The sequence below is a fragment of the Lutjanus erythropterus genome, chromosome 8, assembly GCF_056507025.1.
Source record: "Lutjanus erythropterus isolate fLutEry1 chromosome 8, fLutEry1.hap2, whole genome shotgun sequence".
NCBI classification, from domain to species: domain Eukaryota; kingdom Metazoa; phylum Chordata; class Actinopteri; order Lutjaniformes; family Lutjanidae; genus Lutjanus; species Lutjanus erythropterus.
In genome coordinates this window covers 7,086,282-7,111,049 of record NC_139324.1, presented here as the reverse complement: position 1 = coordinate 7,111,049, position 24,768 = coordinate 7,086,282, and the positions used below count along the sequence as shown (strand labels likewise).

At 39.2% G+C, this 24,768-nt stretch overlaps 2 protein-coding genes across 2 annotated transcripts in view; both read right to left on the bottom strand.

The window, feature by feature from the left end:
* Positions 1 to 4,355: 4,355 nt before the first annotated feature.
* rgcc (regulator of cell cycle) lies at positions 4,356 to 14,119 on the bottom strand. Its single transcript, XM_084724360.1, has 6 exons — positions 14,010 to 14,119; positions 13,932 to 13,976; positions 13,450 to 13,623; positions 8,291 to 8,398; positions 7,183 to 7,245; positions 4,356 to 5,099 (listed from the first exon to the last, which is right to left on the bottom strand). The coding sequence occupies exons 2-6, from the start codon at positions 13,957 to 13,959 to the stop codon at positions 5,092 to 5,094; spliced, it is 381 nt and encodes a 126-aa protein (XP_084580486.1). The 5' UTR covers positions 13,960 to 13,976; positions 14,010 to 14,119; the 3' UTR covers positions 4,356 to 5,091.
* A 5,030-nt stretch (positions 14,120 to 19,149) lies between these two features.
* The window catches only part of f5 (coagulation factor V), a 30,772-nt gene continuing 25,153 nt past the window's right edge, over positions 19,150 to 24,768 (bottom strand). The window contains exons 23-25 of the mRNA XM_084724359.1: positions 21,795 to 21,946; positions 21,429 to 21,611; positions 19,150 to 20,482 (exon numbers count right to left, since the gene is read on the bottom strand). Of these exons, the coding sequence (XP_084580485.1) occupies positions 20,336 to 20,482; positions 21,429 to 21,611; positions 21,795 to 21,946 (482 nt within the window). The 3' untranslated portion in view covers positions 19,150 to 20,335. The remainder of the gene's footprint in view (positions 20,483 to 21,428; positions 21,612 to 21,794; positions 21,947 to 24,768) is intronic.

Genomic DNA, 24,768 nt, shown 5'->3' with positions numbered 1-24,768 from the left:
TCCATAGGTGCCGACTTGAGTTGAACATTAGAGGGGCAAAAAATATGGGTCAGTATAATGATAAGGTGTGATGAAGTGAAGGGTAGGGATGTATATTTTCCTGAAGATGACACATTTTGTCCACATGCCTACTTTAGAGTATAATTTGGTGGTATTAATAATTATTACTGAGGCAGAAGAACATCATTTCAACATTAATCAACATTATGAACATAATACTCTGCAGGCTGTATGCAGCTGGACCTTCACTGCGGCTGCGGATGAGGATGAAATACCAAGATCAGCCTGTGATCTGTCACTGTCTGACTGAACAGGCTCATGGAAATGATATTTTACAATTCTTCATGTTTTAAACTAACAAAAGTTGTTAAAACAAGTCATTTGTCACCTACATAGTAGGTTTAATAAAGTCAATGTTAAAAAGCAAAACTCTAAAAAAGCTTTCACTCAGTATGTGTGAGGCTTTGGGTGGATTCTTCAGGAGATTTTGGCGTCTTTCTTCAGTGAGGGGAGCTTTTTGTCACAGCCAGCTGCTGAAGGTAAATCCATCAGTTGCTGCAGTACTTCACCCAGATGTGTTTTGGATAAAATATGAAACCAGTGTTCTTGAAGCTTTGGGCTTCACCTGGAATTTTGTCTGATATTTCAAATGTTGCAGCAAACCACAGTCCGGCAGATTTTATCCCTCCAGCGCAGCGCACAATTTGTGTCTCCATTGTTTCATATTTTGAAGTATTTCTACACTAAGCCTGGTAACAGACATCGTGTTGTGTGTCTCATTCAGATGGTAGAACCACAGCTTACTGTATTAAGTGCATTAATGATCAGAGGTGTTTGAATTCATGGCATTTTGTGATTGTTAACTAATTAATTAAAGCGCTCAGTGTGCTCAGCTGGTAACACATAAGAGCAACAAAACACACACTAGCCCGCACGAAAATTAAACAGCAACACGCTATTACTTTATTTTCCTTTCCTGGCAAATGCCAATTAAATTTATTAATCTATGGATATTTTTGCAACAGCCTTTTTTCCTGCTTTGGCTCAAGACTGAGGAGTCGCTGCACCCCCAACTTCAACTTTTGGGGGACATAAAAACCCAGTGCCCCCCTCCATAGACGGTGCCTATGCTTATGTCGCATACATAATGTAACCTATCTTGAATAACTATCGTACCTATTTTAACCCGAACTGTGATCTTTTTCTAAACCTGCCACCTTTCAGTGCCTTAACCTAACAAAACTGCTTTATTTTGAAAGTCTGACTGACTGGTTGCTACTTTTACTCTATTTTATTAAAGAAGGAACGCAGAAGCACTTTAAATTGACGAGAAAAACAAATTTTAAACAAACAAAAACTGCTGTGCTCATCAGATTTATTATTTTATAAAGAAGAATTTTTCAAGTTGTCTTTTTTCTTGTTTTTTTTTTTTTTTCAACACACAACAATTATTATATCATGGACTTTTTACTGTGGTCTTATTGTTCATCTGTAATATGCATTATTGCTATCTTGACCATGAAAGGAGAACGGTTGTGTCTATGCAAAAAACATGACACTGATATGGTGGACCAGCAGGTGGATTACATGCTTTGGTGTAACCCTGTGGTGAGCATGGACTTTGAAACTGCCTACCAGGCATGGGGAAAGACACCATTGTGTTGCATTGTAGGGAATGTAGGATCCAGAATTTTTGGTTACTTGACCCACTCTAGGGACTAAAAGTCAGCCACTTTTGCACAGAATTTGATCCTTTTTTTCTTAAATCTATGTATTAGTACTTAAACTTTATAAAACTGTAATACTAAATTGCTGGAGTAATCCTTTGACTACATGAAACAGAAGTTATTTGATTGCGGTCTCTGGTCTTCCTGCACCTGCTGCACTGCCACTACAGTACCAATATGGAAGCGTATCTGCCCATAGTTGGTAACCTTCGACCTCTGGTGGTCAGCAGACAGAGGGGTGCCTCTGACATTAGATTACTGCAGCCACACCTGCTGCTGGGCCAGGAAGGGGTCGCACCCTCCTGTCTCCCTCCACCTCTGGAAATAGACCCTGTTGCTACAGAAGTTACATAAGAACCCTCTTTGTTGAGTGGTTGATTAATGAGCACAGAAGGTAAGAGACGTATAATGTCTATTTCAGTTTCGGTGTGCAACAGTGTCTTCCTGCATGTTTGAGTTTACATTCTTGGGAGGAAGTGAATGTTCCATCTCTTCCTATGCAGTCTATTTTGGTGAGTGTCTTTAGTGAACAGTACAAAACAACCACACTCCAACAAAATAATTATGTAATGTCTAAAATAAACAGTTTAAAGGTGGGGTGCACAGTTGCACTAGCTCTCCATGTCTCTGTAAATGGAGAAAAAAAAAGTTGCTGCAACCGAGCCACACAACACTATTAAAGCTGATCAGTAACAGGTGGTGTTTGTACCTGTGCACAGGACAAAGAGCAGGGGAGGGGGAGCGAAAGGCATGATAATCTTCTGAAGGAACGCTGAAGGAGGATTTGTTTGGCTGTTGTGTTCAAATATCAACAATCTTTCTCCAGAATAGCGTTCTCCACCTTTGATGTAGATCTTGTTTCGTTTGCCTGACAGTGTTGGCTGCATTTTGTTGGCCTTCGTCATGAAAAGAAAGCTAAAACGTTGGAGGGAGATTGGCAGGTCATTATTTAATGTGCTCATGTTTTGATGAATGGTGAACTAAATGCATCCGTTTGCAACTAATAAATGTGAACGTGACTATTATTAACTCCCACGCTTGCGAACAAGTGAGCGAACAACTGTTTGATTTTTTCCAACAAGGATGTCCTGATCTGCTCCATGCATCAATGGGCTGAGCAATATGTCGCTTGGCCCATTTTTTTTTACAATGTTTCAAGCTCTTGCTTCACCTCCATTTATCAAATTCGACCCAGACATCCTCCAGTCAGTGGTCAAACTGGACAAAAGGAGATTTATTTACGAGGCTGAGAATGCAAAAAATGGATGAGGTCTGGAAGGAAAATGGGGAAATGTTGGGAGTTAAGTAAATAAACTGTCCCCCAACTATATAGAAACAATTCTGACTTAAGAAAATTGTGGTAGTTATTAAAAAATAACTTGCTGTGTGTCGGGAAGCAGTGTCACACATTGTGTTTTACAGCACTCAGCATGCTAACTGGGCATGGGAAGCACTAGACTCACTGGATGCACACTGCTGGTATAAGCTTACCATTGGTTGCTTAGTTTAGTCGGTATCGCAGCAGCTACTATCCAAATTTTTTAAGATAACAACCACCTCTGAGCTGCAACCTACATGCTGAAAATGACAAAGTAGCACCTGGGATACTAATGCTTTGAATGTAAACAAGCTAGCAGCTGTTACCCGTTCTTTTGGGGTGATTTAGCCACTTTAATGCCAGAGTTCACCCCCAGATGTACAAGTTTTCCACCAAAACAAGTTCTATCTGAACAGCGCACAGCAGTATCCTGGATACAGTATCCTGTATCTTGGGCTTAGCGTTTGTGATTTGTTTAAAGAATAGCTAAATTTGCATGTGTGGAGCCAGCCCTTTCTCCAGAGAGAGTTCTGGCCATGCAAGACTCGGGTGGTACAAATTGTAATTCTGACGCAGCTACCAGCGCCACTGAAGCCAGGTCACATGAATATTTGAAGGAGTTTTGGGAACAAATCAGCACAAATTCCAATAAAAAAAAAATCTCACATTTTTATGCAAATTGTGCCTGAAAAACAAGTCTGAATGCCAGCTGTACTGCATTAAGAATTTGATAACAACAAGTCATTCACAAAGGGTGAGGCTTTGAGCCAGCAGCCACAGAGTTCATCCACCCAAGTCAAACTCACATCCTTTTATAAAGGTGAGGAAGAAGTGAATGTGAACTAGTTCACTTAAATATGTGCGAACTGAACTTTGAGCTTGCTCGCTCTTGTGAAGTGTAAACTTGCACAACTGTGTGTGGGTTAATAAAGTGCTGAGGTGGCGAGGAGCCAGCTGTCACTCAAAGATACCCGCTGTGTTCCCGCTCCAGCAGAGCCAGTCAGCAGCTCTACACCTACTGCGCTCCATGACCTCTGGAAGAAATCAACACCATCTAATGTGCTTCGATTTTTAGCATAGATATAAGAACTTTATGAGAAGAGGTGAAAATTCAATATGAAATGTGCTATTGTATTTATCTTCAGATTGGTTATTCTATACTGTGAACAGCAGGACGTACATATAGGCACATGTAATGGATAAACAGAGAGAAGACAAAATAACTATGGAGTATAAAAAGTTGAGGGACTCTGACAGAAGCCCAGACAAGCAGAAGTTTCAGGTCCAAAATAAAGAGAGGAGGCATGTGCTAGTAAAAGAAAAATATTTCATACTTTAATATTAACTCTGGCAGGCATTAGCTGTATTAAATACACATTGCTTTCCAGTTTTTTTCAGAGTGGATTAAGTTTTCAGTTCACATTTAAGCATGTAACCAACTTTATTCCAGTCAAAACTTAATCTGAATGTTCTGTTAATACCAAGGCAAATATAATTTGAAACAATTATTATTTACATAAGATACAAAAATATATTTCACAAAAAAGACAATAAGGAGCTCTATAAAATTACAAATATATTTCTATTATAAAAAGCTATTTTTTTAAATACTCTTCCAGCTCAAGTTTTGGATGAGGGAGTGTGTCCTGCTTTGTGTTGGGGCCATTTTTGATTCCAGTGACTCTTTGCAGAATATATTCCATGTCTTCACTCCTCACAACGTGTCATGGAGTCCATTACCTCATGGCTGCTGAAGTATTCTCGTCCTCAGGTTCCCTAAAAGGCTAATTTTGACCTTTCCTGCAGCCCTTACAGCCTGGTGGCCAGGTGGCCTGGGGTTAGTGGAGCGCTGCTGGGTTAACTTTAGGAGAGCGCTGGCTAGACCTGACGCCGAGCTGGAGCCACTTGGACGTCGCTGTGCCATCCAGCTGTATCCTGTTGGGTGGTTTTGGGTGTGGGGGCAAGTTAGCTGCTCAAGGGGGAGTGCAGACATCCACTCCCTCCCTCCCTCATGGCTTCTCTCCAGGATGACTTTGAGCCTCCTCGTCACATGCCTAAGAAGAGACAGAGACAGACCTGATTAGACCAGGACACGTCGGCTCCTGGGCTGCCGCCTCTATTCTCAGAGCGGTGAGCGTTCGGTTTTACAGGCTGGTCATCGTAAACACTGGTGGCCCTAATAAACGCCATTCTGCAGGGCTAACAGGGTGCTGGCTGTCTGCCCAACTGGCTGACCAACCGTCCCGCTTTTTTAAAAGCGGGACAGGACGTCTGCGAGCTGTGAAAGAAGGACATTCAGCGGCTTCAACACAGAACAGAGCAGAATGGGGTGGTGGAAGGCAGGAAAAAACATGAAAATAAGGAAAGCGCTTCAGCTCCCACTTCGGTCTCATTCCATTCCTGACATTTACAGTTGGAATTTCTGGCCAGGTTTGCACCAGCACACATTCCTCCTACTCTGATGCAAGTTCCAACAGTCACAGGCCCCGTAGTAAAGAAGAGGTCCAACACAAATTAGCCATGTATGTCTATTACCCGTGACGTTCTGAGAGCTACTAAACGACACCCTGGCAGCTTCTCAGGTTACAGATTCATTCATGCACACGCGCAGAGCTCAGTGTGGAAACGCAGGATTCCTACACCTTCTCCAAAGTCACATTCAAACATGTTCCAGGTGTATTTCAATCTTTTCCTGCACATTACAGCTGTGGTAAATTCCCATCTTTAAAAAAAAATTTAAATAATCTAAATTATGTTTCATGATATAATTCTACAGAAGGGTGACAAATAAAAGGAAAACACAAAGTTTCATGTTTCAGAATGTGTCACCTGTCTGTAAGTAAACTGAATGAAGCTGAGTCGGTAATTTATATTTACAAAATATCTGTAAAACCAACTCAGTTAGCTGCTAGCTGCTGTACATTGCTATACTGTTAGCTACATTTGCAGGTGCGGGAAGGAACTAACTGTATCGTTAACATTATTAACGGTCATTTAAAGGTACCGTTAGCTTTTATGCTGAATATTCCATTTATGAACTTGTCCTAATTGACATACAATACTATTACTATCAGATTGTATCATTCTCAATCATTCAGGAAAGTCTGCATTTAACTTATGAATTAGCCAGCTAAGCAAACATATAACCAACTTTAGCTTAGCATTATCTTAAATGAAATGCCTTTTATGTGGCAGACGACAGAATGGCAGCAGGGTTTGAACAGATCGGGTCATTTTGTGCAAAAGACAAAAGCAATTTGGCTCTGACTTGAACTGAACTGTTCAGTCAGATAGCGATTTATTATGAAAGTCAAGCAATTACAATTTCACAGGGCTGCAAATGATCATTATTTTCAAAGTCAATTACTTGGTTGATTATTTTCTTGATTACTGGAATTAATAGTTGTTTGGTGTATAAACGGTCAGAATGATCAGGGTTTCCCAAAGCCTGAGATGATGATCAAATGTCTTGTTGGGTCCACAAAGATATTCAGCTTACTGTCCTAAAAGAATAATGAAACCTAAAAATATTCACATTAAAGAAGCTGGAATCAGTTTTTTTTAAGAAAAAGAAAGTCAAAATTCTCTGACTCAAACTGATCAATTGATTATCAAAATGATTGGCAGTTAATTTAATTATTGATTAATCATTGTAGCTCTCTGATGTCAAGCACTTAAAGCACTTTATCCCAAATCCAAGGACTTTTCAAACCTTGAAAACACAACATTAAAATTCAAGTATTTTCAAGTATTTCCAGCACCTGTATGAATCCTGGAAATGAAAAAGCGATGAGGGGGGAAAAGGATGAGGCAAAGTTCAAACTCAAAGTTCACAGCGCCGTGTGCAGCACTTTCTTTAAACTTGAGTGATGAGTGAAAAGGGATATCCTGCCTTTCTCTCTGATGTAACCTCAGAAGCCTCAGGGTCCACACAGCAGGCCCCTGCTCCTTCACAGCCCTGACACATCATTGTTTCTTAGAAACCTAAGGGGAGTGACTCCTGTGTCACTTTATGAGTGGTCGTTAGCATAGCTGGCACAGGGAACAAACGCTCCAGTTAATCCCAAGTAGCGGGCGGCGCCAGCACGCGGGCTAATTCATCAGGGGTTCTGACAGCTAGCTTGCATTAGCACTTACTCTCTAATGTCTTGTCAAGGTCGGCGATGAAGTCCTCCAGTTCTTTAGTGTCGCCCAGTTTGGCTGCAAGAGACAGAAAGAGATCCAGACTTCAAACTGAGAACAGTGAAGAGTTCTGTTATAATGTTAGACAAGTTCAGTTAGACAATTCCCATGCTGTAATACTGCATGTATATATGTATGTCTATATATATATGATTGATATTATTACTACTAGTAGTAGCAGCAGTAATTTAGTTTATTTGTGTGCAGGGACACAGATCATTTACAAGAAATGAAAATTTCCCTCTGTAGTCCTGTACATAACAAGTAGACGCAAAAAATAAAATGTTAAGTGCAACACAGACTACAGTAAATGCAGGTGCCTCACATAATGAAAGCAGCAGGAACACACTGCACAGCACAAAATACAAAATACACAATAACTACTTTATAAAATAACCAGTAAAATAGGTTACCGGTGCTATGATCGCTATCAATGACCAATTTTCCATTATTATTCAGAAGAATACATGGCATAGCATCTTTATACTCAGTAGGGCTGCTAATGATCATTTATGATTAATCTGTTGATTATTTTCTCAATTAATCGATTAGTTATTTTTGTTTATAAAATGTCAGAAAATGTTGAAAAATGTCAATCAGTGTTTCCCAAGGCTCAAGATGACGTCCTCAAATGTCTTGTTTTGTCCACAACCCAAAGATATTCAGTTATCTTTTAATAAAAGAGTAAAGTAACCCGACCCCCCCCCCTCCAAAAAAAAACAAAACAAAACATTTTTCTTAAAAGATTACTCAAACCGAATAGTCAATTATCAAAATGTAATGCAATGGTTCATTAATATCAATTAAGCAATTAATCATTGCAGCTGTATCAAACTACAAATAATACTGTGGTTGACGGTATGCAGAAGCATCTTATTTGCCATCTTATAATTATCTCCATTATATGACTCATACTTTGTAATACATCCTACTTGGATTCATGTCTCATTACTGTGATTTGATTCTGCAGCTCAGGGCTTCGCAAGAGAAAGTAAACCTGATTTATTATATTTTTTTTAGAGTGCAAACTCCTAAAAAGTGTGTGTTAAAGAGTGTAGCTCACGTTTTGGTGACATCAGAGGAGGAGAGCTGGTGGTGGGGGAGAGCACGGTGGGGGAGTTCAGCCTCTCATCACTGAAACTGAAGCTGTTTCTGTTGAGCGACTCTGCACCTGTTGGACAGACAGATAAAGAAGACAAAATGCAGGCAAATTAGATTGGACACTTTCTGTGTGTGCCCCACGCAACACACAAACACACAAATCCGATCTGTGTCAGTGGAGCATCCTCAGGCTGTAATCACTGCATTCTCTTGTAATGACACCCTTCCTCTGTGGCCTGTCACACGCATGCATGTGCTTGTATTTGCACACACAGAGGTGTGTATACAGCACACACAAACACATACTTGGACACAGGCAGAGTGGACGAGTCTCTGGTGTAAAAACTGTCCTCCAGAGCCGCTGCTGACCTCTGTAATGACATCCTCAGTGCAGTTCCACAAGCAAAAGCCTCTGCTGCGCTATACTGGACGACCCCGAAGCAAAAAATACTCAGTGACTGAGAGTCCACTGTGGCAGAGAGTGACAGCATTATAACAGGTTTTATTTCTGATATGTTTGGAGTCTGACACCAGAGCAGAGCACGTTCTTGTTCAGAGTGCTGTTTCTGTTTCCCCTGTGGTTACATAAATGATAAAATGGCCCCTTTGATTCTGCCAGGTTATATTTCAAGCCACCACATAAAGTATCACATTTACACTGTTTGTTTGTCTAGAAATGGAGGAAGAGAGAAGGAAGAAAGTAGATTCCTGTACTACAGGATGGAATGTGGCTTGTCAATCATTAAAAGAGAAACGTGTAATATGTTTACTGAAATGAATCATATAATGACCATGATATGTCATCAGAGATAAAAGAAACATGGTAACTTGAAGTGCCAAATTCTCTGACAGCAACGCTACAACCAGAATGTTCTCCTTTCAAGTTTCCATTCTGGTGTGGAACGTCTGTCACACTGCCCATCTCATGTTTATTCACTTTACATTATAGGGGTCACGGTTCTCCAAAGCCACGATTAGAAATTACTTTCAACTTTAAATTCACGATTCCATTCCAACATTTCTTTTTGGCTATGTCATTGTTAGACTATTGAGTCTTGATTAGTACAATTAACAGATCATTGGTTTTATGGCCTGACAGTCATTTACATTTTAATTTGTTTCTTTAAAAAGATATGGTATATATGGTATTAAGTGTGATATAATGCTGTGTTGGAGTGTTGTTTTATTGTCTTGATATGCGCTGGATGCCAAAAGAAGGGGGGCCAAGGTGAGAAAAACAAGCAGTAGGAGAACAATTCTGCCTGCAATTCTACAAACTGAAAATTTAAAGTCATTTCAATTGATTTTCAATTTAATATTGAAATTGTGACACCCCTACTTCACATGGAGCTAATGAATGCAGAATGTCAGCTGAAGGTGTCAGGGTCTGCATATGAGTTGTAAGAAAACATTAATAATCTTGAAGAAGGAGTAGATGTTTATAACTGTTAAATTAAGCAAAATGTTAATGGAGTCTGGCAGGCAGAAGGCAGCTAGAGACTGAACTCCAACTCCAGAGTGAGTCTGATTAACTTACAGTGTAGCAACTTTCTGTGGTAAAAGAGTCTTCCTGACTGTGTTATCTGCTATGAGAGTATGAAGTAAGTGTGTGTGACAAAAAGAAGATTAGGCAGCACTTAAATCTGTCCACATGTACCTCACTCCTCTGTGCTGAGCTCCAGCGGACCTGAACATTGTCTCACATGTCCAGCACTTGCTTACTCCCCCCACTCTGACCTGTACCACTCCCAGCACTCAGCACTGAACACACAGCAGGAGAGACGAGACACCACACACAACAGGGAGCACAACACACACACACACACACACAGAGCTGTGGCTTTAACATCAACATCTGACCTGGACCTGGAACCCGTCTCTGCTTATATTCTCTCCTGTTGCTCTTCCTATCCCTGCCCCTCACTCACTCACGCTCTCTCCTGCGTGGATCTCTAAGAGCCTGCACGGTCTGTGTCATTCGTCTGCACGATTCAACAGCCCATCCATCCATCAGCCTACAACACAATAGCTCGTCCCTGCGTGGGACAGGTCCCCCTTCATTAGACTGCCATGGAGAGGACAGAAGTCCTGCAGGAATCTGATCCCTTGAGCAAATCAACACGTTCATTAGCAGCACAGACGCAGGTTGGAACACCTTCCCCCTGCTTTTATCACTCATGTCGCTTCCTGCAGGACCTTTAGTGGTAACATGGTAATTACATCTATTCTAGCTTGATTAAAAACATTGTGGGTTCTGATGATGACTCTCACAAAACCACTGGAACCTCAGTTATTCTGCAATTACCAAATTACTGTCCTGAAAGAAAAAAATCAGCACGAAATTCTACTTTATCCACACAGGTTTAACATTATGGCAGGCTGGGGGAGTAACAGATTACATTTAACTGTATTCCATTACAGCTACAGTAAAATGGGGATTATTAAAAGGATCACAATTTTAAAATAAAGAACAATATCCTACCATACACAGTGCACACAGCTGACAATTCATTATCATGGCCTCTTTTGTCTTTAAATCAATCAATCAATGAACTGTGCACAACAAAGGAAGGAACAGCTGGACAAACTAATAAACCTAACAACAAACATAAAACACTTAGAGCTGCAGCCACTAATTTCTTATTAATCGACTATTTAATAAATCTGCATCTATTTTAATAATCGATCAATTGTGCTGAGTCATTTTTAAGGAAAAAAAGTCCAAATTCAGCTTCTTAAATGTGAATATTTTCTGTTTTTTTTTTTTCTCCTCTCCGACAGTAAACTGAATATATTTGAGTTATGGGCAAAATGAGACATTCGAGGACGTCATCTTGAGCTTTTATCAACACTTTTCACCATTTTCTGACATTTTATGAACCAAACAACAAATCAGTTAATTGAGAAAATAGTCAACTGATCAATCGATGACAAAAATGGAAAAACTATATTAGGTGAAACAATTTCACCATATTTTATACTGAGATAATCCCAAAGTAATTCAAAGTAATCAAGTTACATGAATTAATTAGTAACTGTATTGGAAAACATTTTTAAAGTAACCCTCCCTACCCTGCTAACTGGACAGTCTCTCTCTGCTAAACGATTTCACAGACAGTCTTTGCAGGGACTATAAAGATCTGTCACATCTTCCCTCGGACGTCCCGACCCACTCACACGTGTTTGGCAAACTATCTTTGCCTCATGGGGAGCTGAAGCATATTTTTCTCTGTATGTCAGCACATGAGGCTCTATTCCATCCTGGTTAGAGGCTGCCCAAGGCCAGATCTGCAGCTGGGGAGGCAGACGTTTCAAAGACTGCGTGGAATACAGTAATATATGACAGTGAAACTTTGGAGAAGCAGTCACAATGTGAGGGCAGGTGAGCCAAAATATGCAGCAGACGGGAGCTTAATCTGACGCCCAATTCTCTGGACTGTGATCAAGGATTTCTCCCTGTGTTCATGTGTAATCGTGTGTGAGAGCAGAGCATGGATGCATGTGCAGCCAGTCTGCCCTCTCGATGGCACATGATAAGATAATGCACTCAGTGCAGCAGATGAGGAGAAGGAGCAACACCGGCCCAAGACTAGAAGTAGCATTAAAGGGATAGTTCTGATTATTTGGAGTGGGGTTTCATGGGGTTTCACTTTGAAATGAATCTCTGTGGTCTGAAATTTAGTTTCTCTCCTGTTTGTGCATACTTGCAAACCTTAAGACCTCAAAAAATGTGAGGATTTGAAACCAAAGAATCTGAGTTTCAGTGTGTTATCTGCATTTTGGTGAGTTATAAAAAAAAAGAATAGCAAAATACAGAAAAAGTTGCCCCTCTGAACTTGCCACCCACAGTCCTTTGATGAATTTCGTTCCCCTATTCTCTCTCCCTCTCCTTCCTATTATCCCTAAAATTTCTGAATTTTTGAGAAAACACTAACTTCTTGGGATCTTATCTTGTGGTTAAGTGGGCAGATCTCCTTCAGACCGTCAGCCAGAAGTGACAGATGCAGAGAAAAAATAATAACCAAGCAGTGCCTGATCTCCATCCTGGAGTCTCAGGTGTCATGGGGGACTTTCTAAGGCATGATTTAGATATGCTATTTGGAACCTTGCCTGGTTTAAGATGCCCAAATGTATCTACATGGCATAAACTGTAATCCTCACAGGGTCGACTCTCATGGTTCCATGATGCAGATCATAATAAGATGACATGTTGGTCATTACATCATTCAGAGAAAAAAATATATATATATTTTTTTGTTGCACAAGATCTTTACAGTTACTAAAAGTGATGGAAAGTAACGAAGTACATTTGCTGAAGTATTACACTTAAAAGGAGAGTTCACCACTAGTTAAAAAGGCTTTTTTTCTCTCACCTGTAGTGCTATTTATCCATCTAGTTTTGGTGTGAGCTGCAGAGTTTTGGAGATATCTGGCTTGCCTCCAATATAATGGAACTAAATGGCACTCGACTGGCAGTGCTCAAAGTGTAAAGAAAATACATTTGAAAAATTCAACATCAACGTCTCTCCCCAGAAATCATGACCCGGTTATTCAAGATAATCCACGCCTTGTTGTGAGCAGTTTCATGTAGGAACTACTTTCTTCCAGTAGATTCAACAAAACATAAAGAAAGTAGTTGCCATTTGGTCCCATTATATCAGAGAGAAGTCAGACATCTCTACGGCTGAAATCTTCAAAACTCTGCAACTCACTAAAACTATCTAGAAGGGTAAACAGCACCACAGGCCAGGGATTTTGGTGTGAACTGTCCCTTTAAGTATTTCCATGTTTTGCTACTTTCTACTTCTACTCCACCATATTTTGGAGGCAAATATTGTACTTTTTACTTCAATACATGTATTTTGAAGTTTTAGTTACTTTGCAAATACAAAAAATAAATCAACCAATAAACTGACGATGTATTATGGGTGAAGCTTTCCAGCAGTAAAGAAAAATACACATAATTCTAATGCAATAAAGTTGTATGATTTTTAAACGGATTAAAACTTGTAGTAGCCTAAATTAAGTATATATTGATGGGCTACTTTTGCATGATTCTGAATGCATGACTTTTACTTGTGTAGTACTGAGACTGTAGCCTGAGTAAATGTCCTCACTCACTCTCTGAGTCGCTGATGCCGCTGTCGCTCACGCTGGCGCTGCTCCTCCTCTTCATGGTCTTCAGGTGTTCGTCGTACCTGAAGTGTCGCTTCTCCACCGGCGACGTGAAGTCTTCGATCACCGCGTCGAACTCGCACAGCACGTCGTTCAGGTCCTCCTCGTCCACGAACTTTGCTGCAGGAAAACGACAGGAAAAAAAAGAAAGAAAATTTATGTATTTACATTTTTGATCAGCTGATTCTGAGCCTGCAAATAACTAAACAGCAACAATGTAGAGTAATATTATGGCAATATGAATTTATGACAAGAGAATTATGTGTAAGGTGTTCAAATGTGAAAAAAACATTAAATGCAGGGTCATAATGTAATATTTATTTTTGGAATAATGTATTTTTCTACAGGAATGTTATTGCAGTATGAGCCTACAGTGGTAAATACGTTTCAAAATAAAAATAATACAGGATGGAAAAAACAGGTTTTACCTTGAGCTTTCAATTTAGGAGACTTCATTATTCCAGTAAGTTTGAGATGGTCCGGTACAGTCCTGAAAAGTCTGTCTTTATATAAATATATGCAATATATGTCCGTCAGTGTAAAGTCCCACTGTGTCTCTCAGTGTCCACCGCTCCTGAAGGTCTTGAACTAACCCTCCAACCAGAGGACCTCCGCTTTATAATGAGCCCTGCTCAGCGGGGGCGGGGCCGACCGAGGCAGAGAGGGGAGGAGTGTGTGTGTGTGTGTGTGTGTGTGTGTGTGGTTGAAGTCACACTCCCCTGACGTCTCCCCTCATAAAAGTCTGTTTGTAAACAACTTCTGTGTCGCTTGCCAGGCAGACGTGTAATCCAGAGATATTTATAATCTTGAGCGACTGCATTTCACATTTTATCACCGGGCAGATCATGACAGAACGAGGACGAACTGTGATTAACAGCCACATCACATCAGCAACAAGTGGACAGAGTGATTCTGTCTCACTGATGGGGATCATTCTACTTTATCAGGGGACACTTTTACCAGTGGTGAAGTGGGCACCAGTTCAGTGTGGTGAGGTGAAAGTCGTGATGCATTTGGTTAAATTAACATTGTTTTATTATGTGACTTAAAGTTGCTATAACCAGAAGATCTCTGCCAGATCCCCGCCAAGCAACAGATGGTGAAGCACCTACTGCAGTGTCACCGCAACTGCCAGACGCAACCAGCAGAGATTTGTTACTGATCACTTGTGGCCCCTAGCGGCCGGTTAAGAAGAGTGAGAAAATGGTCGTATAAAACAGAGCAGTCAGAAAATAGAATTACTGACAGTTTACATCCATGTCTGTCCAGACTCATATAATGTCTGTAGACTGTGAAAGACTTTAATATGGAACTAATCACTACTTTGACCTGAAACTTTGAAGGAATTTAATAAAAAGTATTACGTGTATTTTTGGAAAAATGGAAGTTCTCATTCTACATGTGTTATTGCAGTCAATAATTTTCAGGTAAAAACATCCTGTTTTCACTTAGAGACTATTTTTACAGAAGAGGACAGAGGACTGATAGAGAGCTGAACATGATGATGTCACAGTGAAGCTGACCTTTGATCTTTTGGATGTAAAATGTCATCAACTCATCATTTTATCCTATTAGATACTTGTGTGTAATTTTGTCATAATTAGCATATGACATTTTAGGGTATGGCCAAAAATGAGTTTAGTGAGGTCACAGTGACCAAATTTAAACTAATGGAGTTTGTCTTTGAGCCCAAGTGAACATTTGTGTTCAGTTTGAAGAAATTCCCTCAAGGTATTCTTGAGATACTGTGTTCAGGAATGAGATGACTTGAAGACATAATGCCTGTGGCCATGAAAACATAAAGGCATAAAAGTCATAAAAAGGTTTTTTAAGAGTTCTGAATCACAGAGGTCCTTCAGCCAGCAGTCATGAATGTGCACCCAAAAAATAAGTCTGATCAGTCCAGTAGTATTGGAGTATTAGTGATCACGCACACACATGGAAGCAATTGCAGTGCAGCCAGTCAGAGATCAGTAGTTACGAAGATGGACAGACTTTTAAAACAACTGGCTGCAGCAACAAAATAAGTGAAATGAAAGACAAAAGAAATTAAGAAAATACTTTCCCGAGCATCTCCAATATGGCTTTATTGAAGTGGACAGACTGCCAAAATGTCTCACATGCCTGCAGTGTCCTGCCAATGAGGTCATGAAGCCTGCCAAACCTTTATTTAGTGTATGTTTGCACCGAGAGTGAAATGCTTTCTCTTGACATGTGTGGCTGAGTCTGTGTGTGTCCTGAAATGCACTTCAGATTCACCTTTTTCTCAAGATTCTGACATTTTGTTTAGGTTCAGCGTTATTTGCAGCTAACTGAACTGATGTCAGTTCCACTGTTTTATGGGTTTTATTAGGTTGAGATAGTGCAAATATTTTTAATACGTATCTAATACATTTCTATTACACTTGTAGTGTGTTGTTCTTTCACACAGCTTAGACTATAGATGTTTTAAAAACAGACTACATGAAGTTATTCCAAGAGACATTGTCATCCTAAATGATCTGAATACTTCTCCCTAACATGGGCCTCATCCTTAGTTTTTGATTTTCATTTATACGGTGTAAAACATTGCATAGGCCAATATTATATAGAAAACATCTGGATCCCAGTAGTCCCAGAAAAATAAAGAATTTAAGAATTTATTTATTTATTTTGCTTGTTAAAATCAAAACATTCATGTCTCTTTGAATGTGGAATGATTCTAATGAGCTGCTATATTTAAAATATAAGTTTTTATATTTAAGTCAGGCATTACACTGAAGCTTAGAATGTAATAAAGGTACTGTACTCAGACAGATAAGAAGTCTTCTGTTCCTGTTGAACATGAGATTTTATCAGGTACAGGTCTACCAGACAAAACCTTATCACACTGGCATGAAAATATTTTGTCTGGACCTGATCTGCAGGAAAGGTGCAGCTGGGGGGACATCTGGTGGTGCGCTGACGCAACTGCATCTCAGTTGCTAGGTAGTTTTAATTTCAGCCAGGTTAATCTCCTGTTAAAATGCCCTAAGAAACAAAGTCTGTCTGTTTTTCCACTGAAAGCTGCAACAGAATCATTTAATGTTAACATTAAATATGAGATTATTGAACAAGTAACAGAGTGATGTATTTAGGGACAATTTTAGATTATCTGTTAAATTTCAAACGTTATGCTAAACAGATTTGTAAAATGATCAAAGCTAACCTGTCATAGCTGAAATACCTTTGTTTTGCTATTTGTAAAATCAGTGATATTCCCACATCTGTCCAGTGGTGTGACCTCATGGTCCCAGTCCACAGAGTTTCTTTACAATCAAGCCTTTAAAGTCTTAGACAGTAAGCAAATAAGATACCGCTGTTGCCACATTTTAAGTAAATACAAGGTTGTATTGATTTTTATTACGTAAAGTTTAAGTTTAAATGTTTAGACAGACTTGCTCTTCAGCCTTTCTACAAATACATGTAAAGATTACAGAGCTGCAGCAGATCCACCAGAGCAGCTGTAAAGGTCCAGTCTGTAAAACAGCTTTTGCTCCAACAGCTTTTTCTGTTAAAGGAGCAAAGTCTTGGAATCACTGGAAATTTGCTGCAGACTTGATTACTTTTCAGAGAGCTGCCACGTCCTGGTTAATTCAGCAATAGACCTGCACTTGTGTCTAGTTCTTATATGTATAATGTCTTTAAAAGTGGGCTTTATTGTTTATTGCTGTTCTCACTTTTTATGCAGCTTTAAGGTATCTTGCTGCATCCAGCAGAGGTTAAAAAGCATGAATCCACAGATCAGTTTACTTCCCTTCGTTTCCTGAATCAGATAACGTTAATCCCGTTCATCTCAGCAAGTCGACACTTCCCCAGAGAGACATGTCTCCAGTCCTACGGCATCCAATCAAGTTGCAGGAGAGAATCATTAGGAACTGACATTATGTTACTGAACTCCCGTTACAAAAAAAATGGTACCAAAGATAATTTTGTTTACATACTAAAACTCAATGTTTAGGAACTGGGACCTGACTTAGGACTTGTCAGTCTTGACTTGGGACTTGAGTGCAAAGACTTGAGACCCAGTTTACCTTCTTTTTACCTCACTGTTTTAATCTTTCATTTTTCAACAAACAAAGTCATTTCATCATAGAAACTGAAGCCAGCAATTCAGTTTAGCTCCCAGCCTGCAGTATATTTTGCATCTGACATTTGTTTTCCACTTTTCAATTATTCATACTCTTTTCATCTTTTATCTACTTATTAATTCTTAAAACAATTGACAATTTAAACCTTTTAAAACAATTTATTAATAACTATCACTCAACTTTTAAATCCAGCAATGCAGTTTAATGTCAGCTTTTCAACATCCAGCATTCACACTACAATTTCTTTGGAAATTGTCTTTTGTAGTTTTTCATAAAAATCCTTCTCGGAACATTTGTTGCAAACCAGCATTTGTTATAAATGCTAGGTAACTTGCATTGGATCAAATAAACTATAAATGAATAAACACAAATTTCTACCAGCTCTGACCTCTGCAACAAGAAAGTTTCTAAGCAGCAAATCTCGCATTATTATAATAATAATTATTATTATTATATACAGTATTTCCACAGTCAAACTTCACAGGCAATAACAGCTGGTTCTCATCAGTCGGTTGTCCAATAAAACTATCTGTGAGTTAATTTGTCTTCCCAGATGATCAGTAGCATGCAGGACAGCCACGCTGAGACTTTCACACCTCCAGCGCCCGCTTCAACATGATCCGCAAATGGATAAACATGCCATGTGTTTGCAGCTGCACGTGTCTGTTGATTCTGGAGGCCCCGAGGTGCCGCTTAACGACGGGCCTGGCCTCCGCAGAGGTACTAAAAGTGACACCTTCAAGACACCATGAGAAGATATCAGTGTTCACATACTCATACTCGGGATAACAAGACTGGCTATTTATAGACAGAATCCCTTCATTTAATGTACTCATACATCACTGAGCTGCACGCTGAAAAATAAGAACAGTAATCATATTTATTGAAAAATAAATTACATGATCTCTACTTACATATTTACATTCATTTGTATTAATTTAATGAACAAAGTGCCATATATCAGCTTAAAAATGCTAGCAGTATTTCAAAAACACAGAACTAGTGACCATAGTGAGAGCTGAGATTTTATAGTAACCAATGCGTTTTAAAATAACTTTAGCTGGGCGTATATTTGCAGCATAATAAAATACTTTGCACTGCATGAATTTCTAAAAGGCTCTATTACTGTTTTTGGTCACAACATCCAAATCTTGCAAGAAAGAAACAGAAATTTCTCAGTGGCAGGAATCCTTATTTATGAAGCAGCTGAGTTTCACAAGCTGTGTGATATTTAAATGGAGGAATTTTGGCATTTTTCTACCTGGACCATATTTTCCCATGTGACTAACATGGACAACAGTTTGCGTGGTTGCATTTGCAGCCATCAGCTGTGAAACAGGCTGCAATGTAATCCTTAAAGGTAACTGTGGCCATCAAAGAACATTCAAGTGCTTGTTTTTCCACTGACAGGCACAGATTGTTAGTGTCTGACAGAGATGAAGTCCATTTTGTTAAAAGAGTAAGATCCTTTTTGTTTAACCAGAAACAGACGATTTATGCTCTCATCAAACCCAATTTACAGAAACATTTTATCATCTTAAAACACAATCAACCTTCACATAAACAAAATAAAACTCACCAAAACTGTCTTGGCTCGTCTTTCCACTGTTCCATTAATCACCAACTCTGGTTTGGTTGATATAAACCCTTAATTTACAGAGTAAGACGTGAAAATATTCCTGCTCTACATGCCGTTTCTGCCCGCTGCTTGTCTGATGTCTGACCTCCCTCTTGTTCCCTGTTGGAGCAGTGGTAAGATGAACTTTTTTGAATTTTTTGATAAAATTACTGTTTCTGTAAATGAAATTTGGTGGCTTTGCATGAGCAATGTAATGGCTGATTCGAGGTCTATCTTTGTAGGGGTCCACTCCATAATATTATCAGATACTTCAACAATCTTTGCTGGCTGCAGTGCTTGCGCTCAACACTGGGCAAATGCTATACTACAAAAATTGTTGTCCTCATTAGTCACACAAAAACATGGGAAAACATAGTCCATGTTTGAAAACACAAAATTTACCCTTTAATAAACAGCCTAAGTAATAAATGCATGTATGTGTTTGCTTTTGCCTACATGTAAAGAATGTGATTTTTGTTATTTATACATGTTTCTGTTTGCATGTGTCTTTATTTGGATGTAGATATGAATAGGGTGACCAGATCCCAACAAACCAAATGTGAGACAAAGAGTATGTTTGTGTGGGACAATGTGGTAGTCTAAAATTTTGCTTCAAAAATAGACATTTTTATTCTGTCTCTTAGCTTGTAACATTTCTATGCTTTGCCCTCTGGTTGATTCAGTAACACACAATAGACAATAAGTAGTTTCCCAGTCTTTGTTGGAGCTGTGTTTCCTTTTCTTTGTGGTAGTTTACATCATATTCCGCCTAAATCTGCAAACCGTGGGACTTAGAGTTTTCCCCGTTGGGCGTAGTGTAGTTCACACGTTGACAGGTTAACCTGCACTTGACCCACGTGTGCGCAGTTTGACTGACAGTCCTCCCTGCTTTCTTTACAGCTATTGGATAAGAGCTAGGTTTTAGACATGAGTCTGTCCTGCAGTGCTTTGACTTTTGAGAACTAAAGCCAATCAAAATGTGAGACACGATCACTATTATGTGGGATAAAAATGCTGTGAAGTCCAACATTAAGTGGGACACCTGGTCACCCTAGATGTGAGTGGATGTCTTGACCAGTCTTTGTTATAGACGTGAGTGTGTTTATCACTCAAAGTCACAGCCCAGCAGCTCTATTCTCATGGTGATGGAGCCCATCCAGCTCCTGGGGGTGATTCGGATGAAGCGGGAGAAGATGGGAGGGTAGATGTAGTTCTTCACGTGCTCGTTGTTTTCTGTGTTTCCCATAAAAGTCTGGATTTGATGAGACAGAGAGACACACTGTTTAGAATCATCACTACTCTACTGCTGTCAAAGCCAACTCCAGTTGATTTAATTTGATTTGATTATCACATATTAAAAAACATAAACAAAACAACATAAATAATATTGAGAATATGCAAGGGAGACTAAAACCCTACGAGGCTTATAATGAGTCTTCCCCAGCTATAAATTATAAACTGGAGCAAATCCAAATGCAATTATGATTACTGATTAGGATTAGAGTCTAAATATTTACATTCAGAACCATAGGTCCCTTTTTATAGCATAAATCTCACACAGATACGTAATATAAAAAGAATAGAAGAAAAAATGACACAAAAAAGAGACTTGGAGGCATTTTATGTTTACATGTTTTTTCCAGTTGTTTTTTTTACATTAGAAAACTGGTCACTGAATAGTACTGAATGTAGTGACCAGTTTTCTATGTTAGAAATGTTTTTTTTTTTTTTTCACGTGAAAACTGGTCACCAAAAAAACTGAAAAAAACATAAAATGTCTCCATACTGTTCGTCTGGTGTAATCCAAGTCTCTTAAAGCCCCAACATGCCGTTTACACACCGTCACACCACACACAACCAGTTCAGACAGTGTGCATGTGCACCTGAACATAGCTAAGGATCTACAGTTAAGATAAAGGATAAAAACACGGTGTAAATAACATTTTTTTAGTCAATTTGGCATGTTGGGGCTTTAGCAGACTTATACCAGACGAGCAGTATGGAGGAATTTTATGTCTTTACTCTGTTGTTAGTTTACACTTGAAAACTGGTCACCATCCATAGTTTGGGAGATTCTGCAACACTGTTTTCCTGTGAAACTCCAGCAGTGTTTTGTGGACTAAAAAACTAAACCCGACCTTCAGTTGGCATGAAGCTGAGTCGATAATGATGAGTGATATGATTTTGCTGTGGCTCACCTTGAAGGGGTGGTCCTCATCATCTGTGTACTGGGTCCAGTACATTCCATTGTCGCTGTACTGCAGAGTGTAGGAGATGACGTACATCGCTGTCCCCAGAGACTTGGCTCCTTGCGTTATAATACCTGTGATCTTCTTAACTTGGGGCAGCTCCACCTGAAGCCACTGGTTCATGTCATTATACTGCAGAAGAGAGGCCACAGAGAGATGACAGGGTTGACCTGCAGGTTATATGTGCACACATTTATGAACTACTAATGGAATTTAAGAGTTTTTTTTTTTCAGGGGAACAGTGACATTCTGGTGCTCGTTATAAATCTGAATGTGCTCATTTTCAACCTGTCACACCAGTATTAGGATTCATACCTTAGCCTGCCATGCGTTGATGGTGCCTTGTCTGTTGAGGCGTGCGAGGGAGGGTTTCCAGGGTCCTGAGTACCAGCTGGAAGCGGTGGAGCTGGCTGTGATGTGATGGTCTTCTATCTGTCCGCTCTCCATCCCCAGAGGCACTGAGCAGCCTGAGACAGGAGAGAAGATCTGTCACTTTTACAGGAACCACAACTCCATGACAATATAGCTCTGCAGTGTACCAGTAAAGTGTGTGTGCACATGAGCTTTGGTGTTTTTTGGTGAAAGCATTTGTAAAATTGAATTATTATTAATGATCACAGATATGCAAACATCAGAAGAGCAACAAGTGTGCAGACATCCAGGCAAAAACATATACAGGTGCAGGACCAAAAACATAGCTCCTAATTCTCTGTTCTCCATTTCTATCAAAAAGATCTTCCTCAAACAAGATACTAACTATCAAAAAAGATACTGTCTTTTCTAACAGACGTGGCAATAAACCAAAATCATTATCACCTGTTGAACAACAACAACAGAGTGACGGAGTGTATATAATAATCCCAGGAAGCAGAAACATCAGACGTTCACAGTTTAAAAAAAATATTTTACATTGTAGCAAAATCTGGCGGAAATGTATTTAGGGAAATATCTAATAATTAATCCATATACATTTATCAGCGACTTCAGTCCAAGAGTGGACAAGAAAAAATTCTACACTCACAAAAACAGTCTACACTCATGAGACAAATATCTCCAGTCAGGTCTCTGCATGTACAGCATGGTGATGGACTGTGTGAGAGAAAAACACAACATGTCAACAATAAGCCTGTCTCAGTTTTTGCTGTGACTGTGTTTTGAAAAATGTGATATTTCTTCTGGTATTTTTTTTACCCTTGAGATTTACGTATTTTGCCTTTTGGTCCCTGATTATCTTTAGAGATTTTACCTATTTTTGTGGATGTGTTTTGCTTGCTGTTTCTAAGATTTTCTACTTTTTTTTCTGAACATTCTAAATGTTTTCTAGATTTTTCTTTACCGTCTTTACGGTCTCCCTCACCTAATGAAAAGCTGAGGCAGCTTGCTGTTTTTGTGAGGGTATTTTCTCTCTCTTTTCTAAAGCCCCTGATAATTGCATGTGGAGAAATTATAGACAGACACAATCTAGAAAAATCTAGAAAAATATAAATATTTAGAAAAACAGAAAATGTTCAAATTTAATCTTAGGAAAATGCAGTATTGTCATACTGTAAAAATATACACAAAATAATAATAAGGGGCCAAAAGGCAAAACATGTAAATCTCAAGGGGGAAAAGGGGTTGACTGGAAATATTTTTTCATGAGTGTAAACTGTTTTTGTGAGTTTCTAGTTCACACTTAAAGTAAACTGAGTTGATGAATTATTTTTGCTACACTGTAAAAAATGTATTTATATTTAAAAATTGTGTTTTTTCTGCTTCCTGAGGTGCTCCTGCTACGTATATTTGGTCGCCCTCTCGTGGTGTTCATATTTATTGTCCCTGTGTTTTTGTTGTCCATCAGGTAATAATGATTTTGGTTGATTACCACCTCTGTTAGAAAACACTGTGCGTCTCTTGACATATTTTCCTGAGGAAGATCTTTTCGATGGAAATTTTGCCTTGTAACAGAGAATAAAAGATGTCCATTGGGAGCTTCACATTGTGTGGACCTGTTTAATTTTTTTCCTGCAGATTCACAGATACAACACAGGCAACTGGAGCTCATGGTGTGTGTGCTGATACACAAACTGAAATCTTTTCACTAAGTTGATACTGAAAACTTCTCAGTTACTTGGCATCATGTCCTTTGTGATGTAACTGTTTTCACCGACACAAAACAAACCTAAATTACTGCTGCACCTGTTACTTTGTTTGATGCTAAACAGTATTTACTGTGAGTTTTTCAAAGTGTGGTAATCAAACATGGTTTTATTGATATTTTACCATTAATCATTTCATCATTGGTAAACATAATGAAATTACAAAAATGTGTTGATGAGTTCATTTAAAAGATTCACTGCCTGGACAAGAAAAAAGTCACGCTGTAATATTTCATTGGACCGCCTTTAGCTTTGATTATGTCATGCATTCACCATGGCATTGTTTCGATAAGCTTATGCAATATCACAACATTTATTTCTGTCCAGAGCTGCATTAATGTTTCACCAAGATCTTAAAGTCTTCTCCAACACGTCCCAAAGATTCTCAGTGGGGTTCAGGTCTGGACTCTGTGGTGGACAATCCATGTGTGAAAATGATGTCTCATGCTCCCTGAACCACTTTTTCATAATCTGAGCCCCATGAATCCTGACATTGTCATCTTGGAATATGTCCGTGTCATCAGGGAAGAAAAAAACATTGATGTAAAAACCTACTCATTCAGTATATTCATGTAGTGAGCTGACCTCATTTTTTGGGCTCATAACGTTGCTGAACCTCGACCTGAGCAACTGAAGCAACCCCAGATCATAACACGGTAGGCTCTAGGCATGATGGGCGCATCACTTCATCTGCCTCTCTTCTTACCCTGATGCCCCCATCACTCTGGAACAGGGTAAACCTGGACTCATCAGACCACATGATCTTTTTCCATTGCTCCAGAGTCCAATCTTTATGCTTCCTAGCAAACTGAAGCCTTTTTTCTGATTATCCTCACTGATAAGTGGTTTTCTTAAGGCCACACAGCTGTTTAGTCCCAGTTCCTTCAGTTCTCTTCACATTGTGTGGAAATGCTCTTACTTTCACTATTAAACATAGCTGTGAGTTCTACTGTTGATTTTTTATGATTTTGATTTCACCAAACCTTTAAGTGATCTCTGATCGCAATCATTCAAGATTTTTTTATTTTATTTCTTCCTTAAAGATGATGGTTCACCAGGTGGTGACTTTTGTTTGGACAGGCAGTGTATATTACACCGTGGTCACCAAACTTTAGCAAACTAAATCTGCAGTTCACAGTAGATGTGCAATG

Bases quoted from the DNA above. Each gene is read 5' to 3' on its own strand.
- rgcc (XM_084724360.1), bottom strand. From the start codon at position 13,959: ATGAAGTCTCCTAAATTGAAAGCTCAAG. The intron at 13,624-13,931 runs GTAAAACCTGTT...GTTTTCCTGCAG, and splicing joins TCCTAAATTGAAAGCTCAAG to CAAAGTTCGTGGACGAGGAG. The intron at 8,399-13,449 runs GTGAGTGAGGAC...TCTGTCCAACAG, and splicing joins CGGCATCAGCGACTCAGAGA to GTGCAGAGTCGCTCAACAGA.